Below are 13,642 nucleotides of genomic sequence, written 5' to 3' on the forward strand. Positions count from 1 at the left end.
CTTGTAATAAATTACCTTTTGCAATTTTCTGGGCTGTTTCTAAGATGGTAATTGCAGCTGGATAAGCTCGGCCACTTACAGCTGACATAAATGGGGTCATCCCTCTTGCGTCCCTAAAATGAGAAAAATTATGCATAAAAATATTAATTTTTAAATATTTCCTTTCTTCATTATAAAAGAAATGTTCAAGATGAAGCAAAAAAGTCGTTTTGTTGTATTAAATAACGTCCTACCACTCAAAGGAAATCCCTGGTGGTATTTTCTAGTCTCCTATTACCACATGTAAAAAAGGAAGCCCCTCTCTAAGAATCCTTGTCTCTCTCAACCATGCTCTCCTTTCTTGGTCTTAGTGACATTAAAGAATAAATCAGCAGGGGCTCTAGAGTCAGACTAATATTTTCTAGATGTGGTGATGATAACAGGCTCTATCTCATACAATTGTGATGAGGATTAAGCCAATTGTTACTTAAAAGCTTTTCATTTGCTTAGCAAATAAAATGTACTCAATAAATGTTAGCTATTTTTATGTATTTTCTCTTAAAAATGTACCTTCAATATTCTTCACTGAATTTCTATTCCCTCCTGGATCCTTTGCAATTCCCCAAATTTAGTCCTCAACCACCTGTGCCTCTCTCTCTCTGATCCACCAAAGCAACTACCACTTCTATGATGATAACACAGTTCAAACATCTACACTTGCTTACTTGGTAAGTCTACTTAGGATTTCCCAGTGATACTGCACTTTCAAAATGTCTAACAACTAAAATCACCTTTCTCCCCAAACCCACTCTCTACCTATGTCGGCCAACAGCATCACTGTTCCTGGGAACTAAGACAAAAAATCTGGATTCTTCATGAAGTCCCCCTTCTAACTCAATTTTTTGCTCTTGCATCTAATCCCTTTTTTCCATTTTCCAGTTCAGTTTATTGTAACACATATACTAAAGGCAACAGGTAGACATAAAAAAACAAAGCCTCAACTCCAGTCTCTACTCTTACCTATTTTACTCCTTTTTTTATGCCACCATCACATTATTATTCTTATAAACCCACTTTGATACTATTATAGTCTAACCAAAGCCATCTGAGGATTCAAGCCCAAAGAATAGAGACCAAAGTGGTGGCTTTAACCTACTTCTTCAGATTCAGTGGCTATTGTTCTCTTCTAATCCTCCACTTCTAATCAGATGCATCACTGTTTCCTTAAGTATTTATACTTCTCCATTTTTATGTTGTTGCTCACTCTTCTCCCTACCTATTCCCCCAGCTTCATACTACCTCCCTGCTCAGATAAGAATGAGCCAGCTGAGAATAAAATCCTCTACATCTTTACTAGCCAGGAGGATTTTACCAAAATTTACTTTCTTTAGCTTATGTTATTAAAGCAAACTCCAACCACCCACACCTAGGATTGGAGGGAGTTGGGAGGAAGGGGGGTACGGAATGCTTAAATTGGAAATAATGTTATTTTTTAACAATCCTTCATCCTCATCGCGCACACACACATACACATACACACACACACACACACACACACACACACACACACACACACACACACGCATCACCATCACAGGCATGCTCTCAAATTAAGATTCAATGCTCTGAAGTATTCTCCTAATACTTTATATATTGCCAAATACAATTAAAGCCAAGAACCTTTCTCAACTGGGTCATCTGTATGGTAACCAATTTCCAGTTATACCCCTTGGAAAATTTTATTAGCAACTCCAGGAAATTCTCCTGTATTTGTAATATAAAAAAGGAAACAAATGACCAATTTGAGAATGCCTATGCTTATTAACTAAAGGGCAAAAGAACTTTGCCTTTCCCCTAATTTGTTTCAAAGCTGTCATCAACAGTACCAGCTTATTAATAGAACGATGTATTCAGTGTTTTCCAAATAGTTAATGTATTTTCTCAGAAAAGGGGTTGGGGGAAAGCAACTACTATTGAAAGGGCACTAAAATAACTGGTGAACTAGAAACACACTGCAGAAATGCAAAATGGATTAAAAATAGAGAGAAAGGAAGTAAGAACATTCAATGAATTTTGAGACAACACCAAATGACTGAACGAATTGTACAAAGATAATACCCTTAAAAAACACCAAAAATTCAAGTGAGGAAATAAAAATAGAAAGACATACCTTTCTGAAACAGAAAGAATATATTGGCATATATACCATTTTTACCTATGCCTCAAACCACTAATAAATTAGTAAGCTTCTTCTGTAATAATAACTTATTTCCAAGTCAGTGACTTATTTTACTAGCGGGGGCAGCCTTCATTCAAGTAGTAAGTTCACAAATTATGTTCATTATGGCCTAAGGTCAATAAGGCTTAAACAAAAATCTCCTTGCCCTTAATAATAAAAAACTCAAAACACCTTCTTGTACTTAAATATGGAGAGGTTGCTTAAGGGTGATGCCTGGGAGTCTCAATTCTGGAATTAAGACATGGACCACGGTTGGAATTCCAGTCACTCACTAGTTTTGTGACCCTGAGTGGGTTAATTAATCTCTAAGACCATTTCTTCAAATATAAAATGGGGATAGTATTACCTACTCCAGACAGCTATTGCTAGAATTGGAAGAGTTAATCCTTTGGCACAGATAAGAGCTAACTTTTATAAAAATGCTTATTGTTATGAATTTGTAAAGGAACATAAACAATCATGCTGAAAGCAGAGCTATACTCTGTCAACGGTTAGTGAGCACTTATCACATAATACTTATCAAAAACTGCATAATCTCAACGTGATTTTGCAAGTCCAAAAAGATTTCCAAAGAAACCATCAGAATCATCCACAGAGTTTTAGCATACAGATTCCAGGCCCCATCCCAGACCTACTGAGTCATACTTTTGCTGCAAAGTTTGGGGAAGAATCTGTAAAATTTTTTAAGTTCTCCAGGTGACAGTGATGGAATTTATGAATTCACATTGGAGAATAGCTATGCTGTGATTTTTTAACACACGCACACACACCTCCTGATCAAACTTATGTAAAATTGGTTTGTATTCATTTAGTGTACACTGTATTATACTGGAGTCTTTCATTGAAGGGAGCTTAGTTAATTACAGAAGGAATAAATGCTAGATTCTGATCAATTAGTTTAAATTCACATAAGATAACTGTTGCCCATACATTGCAACATCAACTTAAACAGTGAAAGGAGCTAAGCTAGATCTTCATATCAAAAGCATATTAGGGGCGCCTGGGTGGCTCAGTCGGTTAAGCGGCAGACTTTGGCTCAGGTCATGACCTCACAGTTTGTATATTCAAATCCCGCATCTGGCTCTGCGCTGACAGCTTAGAGCCTGGAACCTGCTTCAGATTCTGTGTCTCCTTCTCTCTCTGTCCTTTCCCCACTCTCACGCTCTCTGTCTCAAAAATAAATAAAGATCGAAGAAAAAAATTCGTTAAAAAAAGTATATTAAACTTCTTACTTGGCAGAGAGGAGTTCTCGTAAATAGGGCTGCAGAACAACACTGTCACATAACAATTTTAATATAAAATGAGCATTGGCCTTCCGATCCTTGGATTCTACTACAGATGGCTCTGTGGAAGGACCTGTAATTAAGCAAATCCATTTGGTAACAAGAGTAAACAAGAGTGAAAAGAATATTCTGAAATAACATTAACAAAGAACCATTAAATAAGCCAACAGAAAAATATTCTAGTATTAGCAATAAACTGCTTATTTCATTATACAGAATTTAAACACAACACATTTTACAACTCCCAACTGATTTTACAACACTACAACCTCACTGACATATGAAGATCTAATTCAGAGAATTAGATGTTTTTCAAGCCAAGGTAAGTCTCGTTGAGATAAAGTGTGGCTTTGTAGAAACCCAAATGCCTAGGCAGATAAAATAGTACGGATTCTCACCTGGAATGGTGGAGGTGCTTGGTCCTTGACCGGTGCCAGTCGCTGCTGTGGTAAGAGATCCCACAGCAGGGGCCAGGATAAAATCAATGTCACCATCTTTCAGTAAACAGAACAGCAGGATGTACATCATTATAGGCAACATATCCCTAACATTTTCTCTTAACTGGCCTTAAGGCTTTTCTCTGCAAGCCAAAGGTCAAATCAGACAGAGGTTTAAGTGGGAACTTGTTTTCCAAATTATAAGAGAAGGAATCCTCTGAATTACTGATTTGTTATGATGTATTACTAGTTAGCTTCTTGCCAGTGTGGGAAATATATTATCTCAATAAAACAGCTTCTAGAATTTTAATTTTTAAGTTATAAACCCCTTAAACCAAATCTTTGCAACTAAACTGGTTACAATTTACTCATTATGCTACTTTTAAATACTTCAGATTTCTAAATATCCCATTCAAGTGTTCCATCTCCTTTCTCTCAGGACCTTGTTTTTTTGCTAAACACTAAATAAAATAACAGATCTTACCAGGATCCATCGCAGGAGGGTCAGGAACCCAACTAGGGGGAGCTATGGGGGGTGAAACTGGATCCTGGTGGTCACTGGATGAAGCTCCAGCTTCATGTCTACCCAAACCAGCTGCTCTCAACGAACGTCTCATCATTTCCCGTAACCTCAAACTAGAAGAACATGGACAAAATCAGAGCTCACTACCATGGCTAAATGTAATGAAAAGGTGTACAGAACTCATCTGAGATCAAAGTTCGTTCTATAAGCAAATACTCCAGGCAAGGGAAGTGAAGTACAAATGCCAATTCTGGAATCACAAAGTCAGTGAGGGATAGAAATGAAACTGGGAGCACCTAGTACCCAGTTCACTAAAACCACTATATTAAGCTCCCACACAAACTTAAGCACAGGGAACAAAACTTACGGTGAAGACTAGAAAATAATCTTTCATACATTAAGGTAAATGAACAGCTGAACATTAAGACAAAAAAATTTCTGTCCCCTGTTTATAATCGGTGAGAATTAAGTTTAATAATAGACATCAGCAAACATACTAAGTAGCACAAAACCGATATTGTTAGCCCACTAAATAAAATCCCTTTGCTGTGATCTCAAAAACAATTAAACTAATGTCCACACAGTGAGTAGTTTTAAAACAAAGACCAATTTAGATTTATTTTTTATACCCAAGAAAAAAAAAAAAAAAAAAAAAAGGACTTTTTTTTAACAGTACAATTTGTATCCCAAGGAATTTAATGCAACTGGAGCTTGTAAAATGTGTTAATGTCTGGGCGTGATTTTTTTTTCCTCCTGCTATACAAGGAAAAAAAATACTGCACAGGTGTGCACATCACTAAAAAGAAAAGGAAATAATCACAAACACAGACCTTGTTAGGGGAACTGGTAACTACCTGTATAAAAATCTATACCTCTGAATAAAAGCTTACAAAGCCTACAAAATTAACACATTACGAACTAACAGCAATTAAAGAGAGAGCATATGAGGCAAATCCTTTCCGTCAGCCACAATTTTAGAGCTTCTAAATGAATAAAGACTAAAAATTCAATTATAAGGGCCAGGCAACACATAAGGGACTTCATTCTCCCATGCAGATTTAATCCCAGACACAACACTTCTCTGATGTGAAAGACCTACCACCTTACCAGGTGAGCATTATATATATATATATATATATATGTCTACAAATAAGTTAATTTAGAAAGATTTTTATTAATGTTTGAATCTTCTAATTATAATTGTTATGTAATCCGAGGGTAAATGTGTTTTTCCATATTGATACACTTTCAATTTCAAAAGGACAAATTTTCTAAAACTTTTACAAAAATTTCCTTTAGAGGCTACTTTCAAGAACACATCTATTTTATAAAGCTTATGTATGACGATATACCTCTGGGAACAGAAACATTCTTTGGAAGATTCTGCAAAGTAAATTTTAATGTCTTAAATAATGTATTAGTTATTATAGTATTCACTATCAAAAAATACCTACAAGTAATTCTTTTATGGTATCGAGATCTTCTCTCTCCCAATTTAGATATCTGAGTTTTTATAATATGGAGGGGAACAGGACATAGGGATTATGTCAGTCGAGGTCACTTCCCTGTCCGAAGACATCACCCACAGAGAAAGGCAGTCTCCTTACCAGTTAACAGCACACACCAGGGTGACTGTTCACATTGTGATGTTCCTATACAATTTTAAGCTCAATATATATACTTGGTATCCTAATGTGTCTTACTCAAAACAGAGAAAAAAATCAGTAGTAGCTGGGAGGCACTGCATATAACCTGAAAATAAATACATGTTTGGGGCCTATTAAGAAGAATGCTTACATCAGGGTCACAAACTCAATGCCTCCTGGGCCTGGAAGGCAGTATCAATTGAGGAAAGGGCAGTCAGGTATAAGAAATGGGGAGTAATGGCAAACTAGAAGCATACATGCTCATGTGAAGGCATTCAAATTATAAAGAAAAAAAAAAAATTTAACCGTGCACAGGCCAAAAAACATATGTGGGCTATTCTCCAACCTCTAGCTTAGAGCAGATTAAGAATAAAATGAAGATAAGTGGAGACCATAGTCTCATCTTGAACTTGCAAACTCCCAACTCTGTTGTTGTGATGTAGTCAATTCAATATTAAATGAGGGGGTCATTCCTTTGTCATTTTAAAAAATTGTCCTTAACCTCTTTTCTTCATTAGGTCTTGGGAACATTTTTAAGTACAATGCCCAGCTCCTCATATAGATTCTTTAAAAACAAAAAACAAAAAACAAAAAAAAGAAAATTATTCTTCAAGATGTTGTACACAATTCATGAAGATTCACCTGTATCCTCAGTGGCTGAGGACAATACTGAGGAGATACCACCTTGGCTGCTAAGATTCAGAGTTTTGACATTTCTTCGATAGGCTTGCCTGGAGTCATCGTATTTTCTGACAATATGGAAGAATTCAAGGATGATGTAATTTCCTCTTTGTAAGCACGTTATATCCATGCTACAGAAGCCTTAGAATCCAGTCATGTTCAAACATACCACTGTGACAAAAAAGCGAAGGTCATGTGTCTTCCAGATTAACAATCTCTAGAGTACATACACCTGCAATCAGATGCATCAATCAAGCTTTCCACTAAATCTGCCCTTTGTACTCAGGAACTATGAGTCACATAACAAAACTTCTGAGTCAAATCATCATCTGAAGACATTTAACAGTACTCCATTCAATATTGAAATTGCATCAGTTTTGAGCTTACAGCTCATGAATCCCAGCCTGCATACTCATCAAGGGGCATCGCCTAGAAAATCCATTGTAGGCTAGAGGAGGGTTTCACTTCAATGAAGCAGAGTCTGTGGACTTCCTACTGCCCGGCGTGGATAATAAGACTCCTGTGCTTTCATCTGTTCAACCGGCAGCCCTGAGTTTGAACTGGTTAAGAGCACTGCAGTGAAATCTTCGGCAAATGCCTCAAAGGAGCTTACTCTGCAAATTATTTCTGTGAGCAACACATCACCCACTCTTGAAGCTCCTTTTAGTCTTTGCCTTCAAAATAATCCTTACATGAAAAAAAGATGGCAGCACTGGCATTGGACCAACCATATCAGAGTCCAACTTGATCTGCACCTGTATTTTCCCTGAGGAAATGAAATACCTGAAATAATTCAGACACTAATTTCTTCAAGAAGAATTTAAGTTGCTTTCCATTTTAGACCAAACACTTTGTCTGCCTAGTGTAGTCCTAAACAAATAAGCTGGTGATAATTTCCATTTTGTATCGTCTATATGAGGTCTTTGTACTGTTTTAAATTACAATTTGGTCACCCATAAATAGTTTTTGATAAATTTCATTTCAGGATATTTTTGAACCCGGGAAGCTATCAACTTGGTACCAATTTTAGAAGAATCATTTTTAAAGGGAAAGTTGGATATGGAACAGAAAATAGGCAAAGAGACTCTTCACTTTAAGTAGACTTTACAACCTATATCATTAGCACAGAGAGCAGTGCTTCCGTCAGTGATCTGTCAAGTGTCCAAGAACTCTGGCTCTCGTGTCTAATATACATGTGCTTTTTCCTTCAGAAAAAAAAAAAAAAAAAAGGAAAGGAAAGAAAAAAAAAAAACTATATCCTGAATTCTTTATATTTTTCATCTATTCAAACACCTAGTGATTTTTAATGTTATTAAGGTTTGTCCATCCCACAGCCCAGAGAGCTGAAAATTTTAAATACCAAACATTCATAATACACACCAGCCTTTCGTTTCTTCCCAGATCATTAAGACATCTGAGAAATTGATCTAAATAAGTAATCTGAAAATAAAAGATTGAAATTCTTTCCATTATTGTTATTACTTGTTCTCCAACTAAAGAAAGTAATTTCCTGGGAAACAAGGGTGATAAACTTAAAACACATCCAAAGAATCAAGGTTGAACTACATGTCTAAATTATCTCAAGTTTCTGAAGCATCCTAGGTCCTACTGTTCTACACTTAAAATCTAATTAGATATTATCAGATCTTTTTCCCAGGGTGATATTTGGAGGAATAAAAACAAAGCAAAAGGACCTGTCAATTCATGCAAATGATAGGTGAAAGATGTATTTTTCTGAACTTGGGTTCTGTTTCCGCCAATTAAACTTTCCTGGTAAAAATCACATTACCTTCGACTACTTGATGATCCAGCCCGATTACCTGGGCCATTACTTGAAACAACAGATATTGCATTTGCAATGGCCTCAACAGCAGAAAGCCTTTCTGCAAATGTATTTCTTTCAGAACGCTCTGCTTCTGAAATATAAGAGAAAAAAAAAACTAGGATTAATTTAAACTTCAAAAATAATTAAGAGATTAAGTATGTATAGGCCATTAAATGCTAACTACTCTGTACTTTAGTGCTCTAATTCACATACTAGAGATAATGAATAGCTTAATTTTTTCCTCCTTAGAGCAACAGACACTGAAGACAGATTTAACTATGATTTTTAATATGTGAGTTATTTCCTTATTCTGCCTTAACTTTCAACCCCCAAAGGTCAAACATAAGATTATTCATAAGTAGACTGAAATCTAGCTTTCACTACCAAGGGAGAAAAAGACCCATCATTCGGTACCTCAGTCTTGGTTTATATACTACTCATCCCCCTTTAATGATAAGGAAGTAAACCACCACTCAAAAATGCAGCCACAGAATGTCACTGGCAGAATTCAAAATCAAGAAAAACATTATGAATCACCCAGTTGCACTTTTAGACTTTCAGATTTCCCCTTCATGTAGCCAACTAAAACCTTTATGGCAAAAAACCTTATTTTTCCAAAAACATCTCATAACTCACTAGGTTATTTTTCCCTCTACATTATGAAAACTGGGATAAAGATGGCTTCAATACAACTTGCCTTAATTTGTTAAATAATTCTCATGGTAATAAAAATCATCTGCTATTATAAAATCATTAAATCTCATTTTAAGCATTGCATATGATGTCTGTATATATCAAAGAATAGAACTCAAGACAACAAAACACACGGATAAAAATTTATCTGCTTATGTTACATACTCATCCTAATAAGACAGGCATCTTCACCTTCTAAGAAATGTCAAAACTCCTAGATTTTACAAAACAGAAAAAGTACACACAAATTCTTCATAGTAATTTCCTTTTCAGTGTTATATTTTCGAAATTGCCTAAAATTCCTTTTATTGTTTTTAAAAGTTTTTTAATGTTTATCTATTTTTGAAAAGGAGAGAGACAGTGTGAGCAGGAGAGGGGCAGAGAGAGAGGCAGACACAGAATCCGAAACAGGCTCCAGGCTCTGAGCTGTCAGCACAGAGCCAGAGGTGGGGCCTGACTTCAACTGTGAGATCATGACCCGAGCCGAAGTTGGATACTTAACCGAGTCACCCAGGCACCCCAAAACTGCCTAAGATTCCTTTTAAAGACCTTGTTATAGTTCTTATTCTCACCCTCTTCTTCTTTAGTTTCCTTATTGCTCGTTGGAAAACAAACTGATACACAAGCATGCAAAATATTTCGGTTTCCATCACATCTGTGGCTGATGAACGTCTGTAGCATCTGCAGATTCTGCTCTAAAACAACCGCTTGCTCAAGATTCATGAGATATTGTCGACAGGCCTCATAGTCACAGCGTAGGATGTGCTGCATTAAGGTTTGTTTCTGTGCTCAGACAAATTACGAAAAAAACTTCAATGAATTTGAATAGCACATCACACATGTAAAAAAACATAATAATATAATCAGCTCTGCAAGTAAGGAGAGACAATTTCAGGTAGCCTGCCTGCCAAAGGAGTTAAAATTAAGGGTGCCCTTTAAGCAGAATGTACAATTCACAGGAATAGAGAAGGGTGTATAAATTTTCTGTAAAGGACCAGTAAATATTTTCAGCTTTTGCAACTAACTCAACTCTGCGGCTATGGTGGGAAAGCCACTATACACGATACACAAATGAATGGGAGTGGCTGGATCTGGCCAGCAGGTCATTTTGCCAACACCTGGTCTATATTATTTCTTATGTAATTATCAAATTAGAACCCTATTAGTACTATTAACCAATTAAGCAAAGGGTATACATTCTGTGTATTTTATACAGGCTTACGCATACCCCCCCTCATGCTCATAAACGTTGTATTACACTGCAGTACGTAAAAACCAACACCTTCAACTCCCCCAGAAACCACGACAGGTGCAATCCCTCAGAGGTTACAACTAATGTAACTTCATTGTCAAAGACATGGTAGCATTAATAATTTATAGAACATGTCATTAATTACATGAGAAACAGCATGCTATAGACTGAATATTTACGGCCCCCAAAATTCGTATGTTGAAGCCTATTCCCCAATGTGATGGTGTGTGGAGGTGGGACCTTTCTAAAATGATTAAGTCACAAGGGTGGGGTCTTCATGAATGGGATTAATACCCTTAATGGGGGCTGAAAAAAACCAGTGTTTTCCCCTCCCACCATATGAGAATACATGGCTGTCTATGAAACAATAAGTGGGCCCTCACCGGACACCAAATCTGCCCACGCCTTGATCTTGGACTTCGAGCCTCCAGAACTGTGAGAAATTTCTGTTGTTTATAAGCCAGTCAGTCTATAGCAACCTGAACAGACTAAGACACAGCATGAACATATCAAGGAGTTCAAATGTACTTCTTTCAGAATGTAACGCTATAGTTAAGGGACACTTATTGGACTAAATATAAAGCTTTAGTTTTGGACTACAGATGAACTTGTAAATTTCAACTAGAATTAAGAACTGGGAAAAGAGTGTTCGGGAATACAAAGGGAAGAAGAAAGGTGCGTTTGAACAACTTGCCACTTCTCTCCCAAAGTACTTAAATATCCCATCCCTCCCCCAAAGTGTATGGAAGGGTGGGTAAGGGGTGGAGGCAAGACAAAAAATACAGTTAAACTATTTCCAGTATTTGCCACATTTTAGTACCTGAGATAGGCTATTTTGATTGCGCACTAAGACTCTGAGGTGACCCCATACGTGGTAAGCTCCAATTCAAAAGTATGAGGTGGGACACACAAGATTAAACTTGCCCAAGTCCAATGACATATATGCAGTAATTAATATGCTAAGAGAATATGTCAAAGTCTCTCCCAAGAATAAAAAGCACACTACTTTTGAAAGTAAATAAAGTCAAGATACTCTGCTGCATACTCTGTGACATAAAATGTTTTCAAGCAGCCAATCAGTCATTCGGTTGGAAGTAGCTACAGGGAACCCTTATCTCCAACCTGCTTTATACGGGCTCTCACCCTGAGAGTTATCAATACCACAATGACTGTGTTAGAAGCAAAAGAGTTTACTCTGCATCACTATATATTGTATTTGTCACTTATTCTTACAGCCAAAAGGCAGAGAGAGTTCAGTAAAACATTTCTTACAGGTCTACTGTGCACCAAGCCCTGCTCGCTGAGGTACAAAGATAAATGATGGCACACTTTACCCCTACCCATGGGATGATGACACATTTTATCTTTACCCTTGAGATGCTGACAGAGTGCAGGGGTCACAGAACCAAATGCCTACAGATGCATCTGAAGTAATACAAATGAGCGGAGGAGGCTGGGGGTAAAAAGATAACATAAACTGCATCATAAATAAATGGCAACATTTAGACTCCAAGCAATTAAGTATCAGGAACTGCAATAAATTGGAGAGACCACATACAGCCTCTAAAGGGGACACGCTAATGGCTTTATGGTCGCCCAATGTTACCAGATATTCTCATTTTTTAAGAATTAAAAATCTGGATTTTAAAAATAAATCCTGTGGTTTTTAAATGTTGGCAACCAATTACGAATTTTAAAATGATACGAAGTTATTTCTAGAGGCCAACTCGAGGCCATGGCCACCTCCTTAATCATACCCCTACCAGTCTATAACCTCTAGTCTAGTAGGTTGCAATCAAAACTAAACTAAGAATACAAGCACTGTGTCTCTATGCACAAAGCTCACAGGAAGCTCTCAGGAGTACCTGGGTTCAGACTACTTTAGGTGCAATTCTAACAAGTTGCTTTCACCTCCAACCTAATAAAGGGTAAATAAGCCCTCATACTAAGCTCTACTTTCCATCCTTTATAGAAAATCTCCTCACAAGAGCTGTCCATATGGATCTCTAGTTCTTTTTCCATTTTCTCCATGGCTCACTCTAATCAGGCTTTCATCCCTACTGTCCAGAATGACCCAGATGGAGCCAAATCCCCAGTCAGCACTTGCCTCGCCTGGCCCACAGCATCACCACACATGGTTGATCACTGCATCCTACTTGACACATGCTTGTCACCTGGCTTCCAAGACAACACTCATTCTAGTTTTCCTCCAACCCCGTGGATGCTGCTCCTTCTCGGTCTCTTATGCAGGTTCCTCTTTATCTCCCTGTATTTACATGCTGATGCTGTTCTGACAGCTCAGTCCTTAGACCTCTTCTCCACAACCTTGGTAATCTCATTCCATGTAATTCCTCTAAATATCACAGATGTACTGTAGGCTCCTATGTCTAATTCTCCATCTTGCTCCGGGTCTTCAGAATTACACATCTAACTATTCACCACCTTCTCTTGGATATCTATCTGACAAGCACTTTAAACTCTGCATGTCTAAAACCAAATTCCTGTTGTCTGCCCCTCCTCCCTCCTGAATCTGCTTCATCCCTAGTCTCCATCTCTATAAATGCCGACTTCATTCCTTCAGAATCTTTGGCCTTATTGCTTCCTCTGACACCCTATACTGAGCCATTGGCAAATCCTGTTGGCTCTACCGTCAGCCTATCTAATATACCTAGAATTGAATGAATCCCTTCTCCCTCACAGCTCTACTTCTTGGGCCGAGCCACCTTCCCCTCCCACCCGGACTGTTTCAATAGCCCCCCTCACAAGCCTCCCTACTTCCACACTGTCCCCTACTATTCTCAGCAGGTCAGCAGCAATCCTGTGAAAATGTTAAGTCAAATCAGGTCAATCTCTGCTCAAATTGCTCCAATAAGTTCCAGTGGTACCACCGCCACATCGAATAAACACCTCAGCTACAAGTGTTCAAAACTAAACTCATCCTCTTCCAGCATTCATTTTGTTCCTCCTATTTTTCCTCTCCCCACCAACCACACCCAAATAAGAAGCTTTATAACTCCTTCCTTTCATTTATTGCTGAAGATTGGCACCAAGCTTTAGAGAATCTACTTTCTTAAGAACTCTGAA

The 13,642-nt window shown here is 37.5% G+C and overlaps 1 protein-coding gene across 7 annotated transcripts in view; it reads right to left on the reverse strand.

Moving 5' to 3' along the window:
* UBR5 (ubiquitin protein ligase E3 component n-recognin 5) overlaps positions 1-13,642 on the reverse strand; it is a 137,438-nt gene that overhangs the window by 42,740 nt on the left and 81,056 nt on the right. For 6 of the 7 annotated variants that reach the window (XM_060611046.3, XM_060611048.2, XM_060611047.2 and 3 more), the window contains exons 21-26: positions 9,879-10,089; positions 8,578-8,704; positions 4,423-4,574; positions 3,900-3,995; positions 3,451-3,574; positions 16-113 (exon numbers count right to left, since the gene is read on the reverse strand). In XM_060611046.3, the coding sequence (XP_060467029.1) occupies positions 16-113; positions 3,451-3,574; positions 3,900-3,995; positions 4,423-4,574; positions 8,578-8,704; positions 9,879-10,089 (808 nt within the window). The remainder of the gene's footprint in view (positions 1-15; positions 114-3,450; positions 3,575-3,899; positions 3,996-4,422; positions 4,575-8,577; positions 8,705-9,878; positions 10,090-13,642) is intronic. The other variant, XM_060611049.2, reaches the window with a different exon arrangement.

The sequence above is a fragment of the Panthera onca genome, chromosome F2 (genome assembly GCF_046562875.1).
Source record: "Panthera onca isolate mPanOnc1 chromosome F2, mPanOnc1 haplotype 2, whole genome shotgun sequence".
NCBI lineage: Eukaryota > Metazoa > Chordata > Mammalia > Carnivora > Felidae > Panthera > Panthera onca.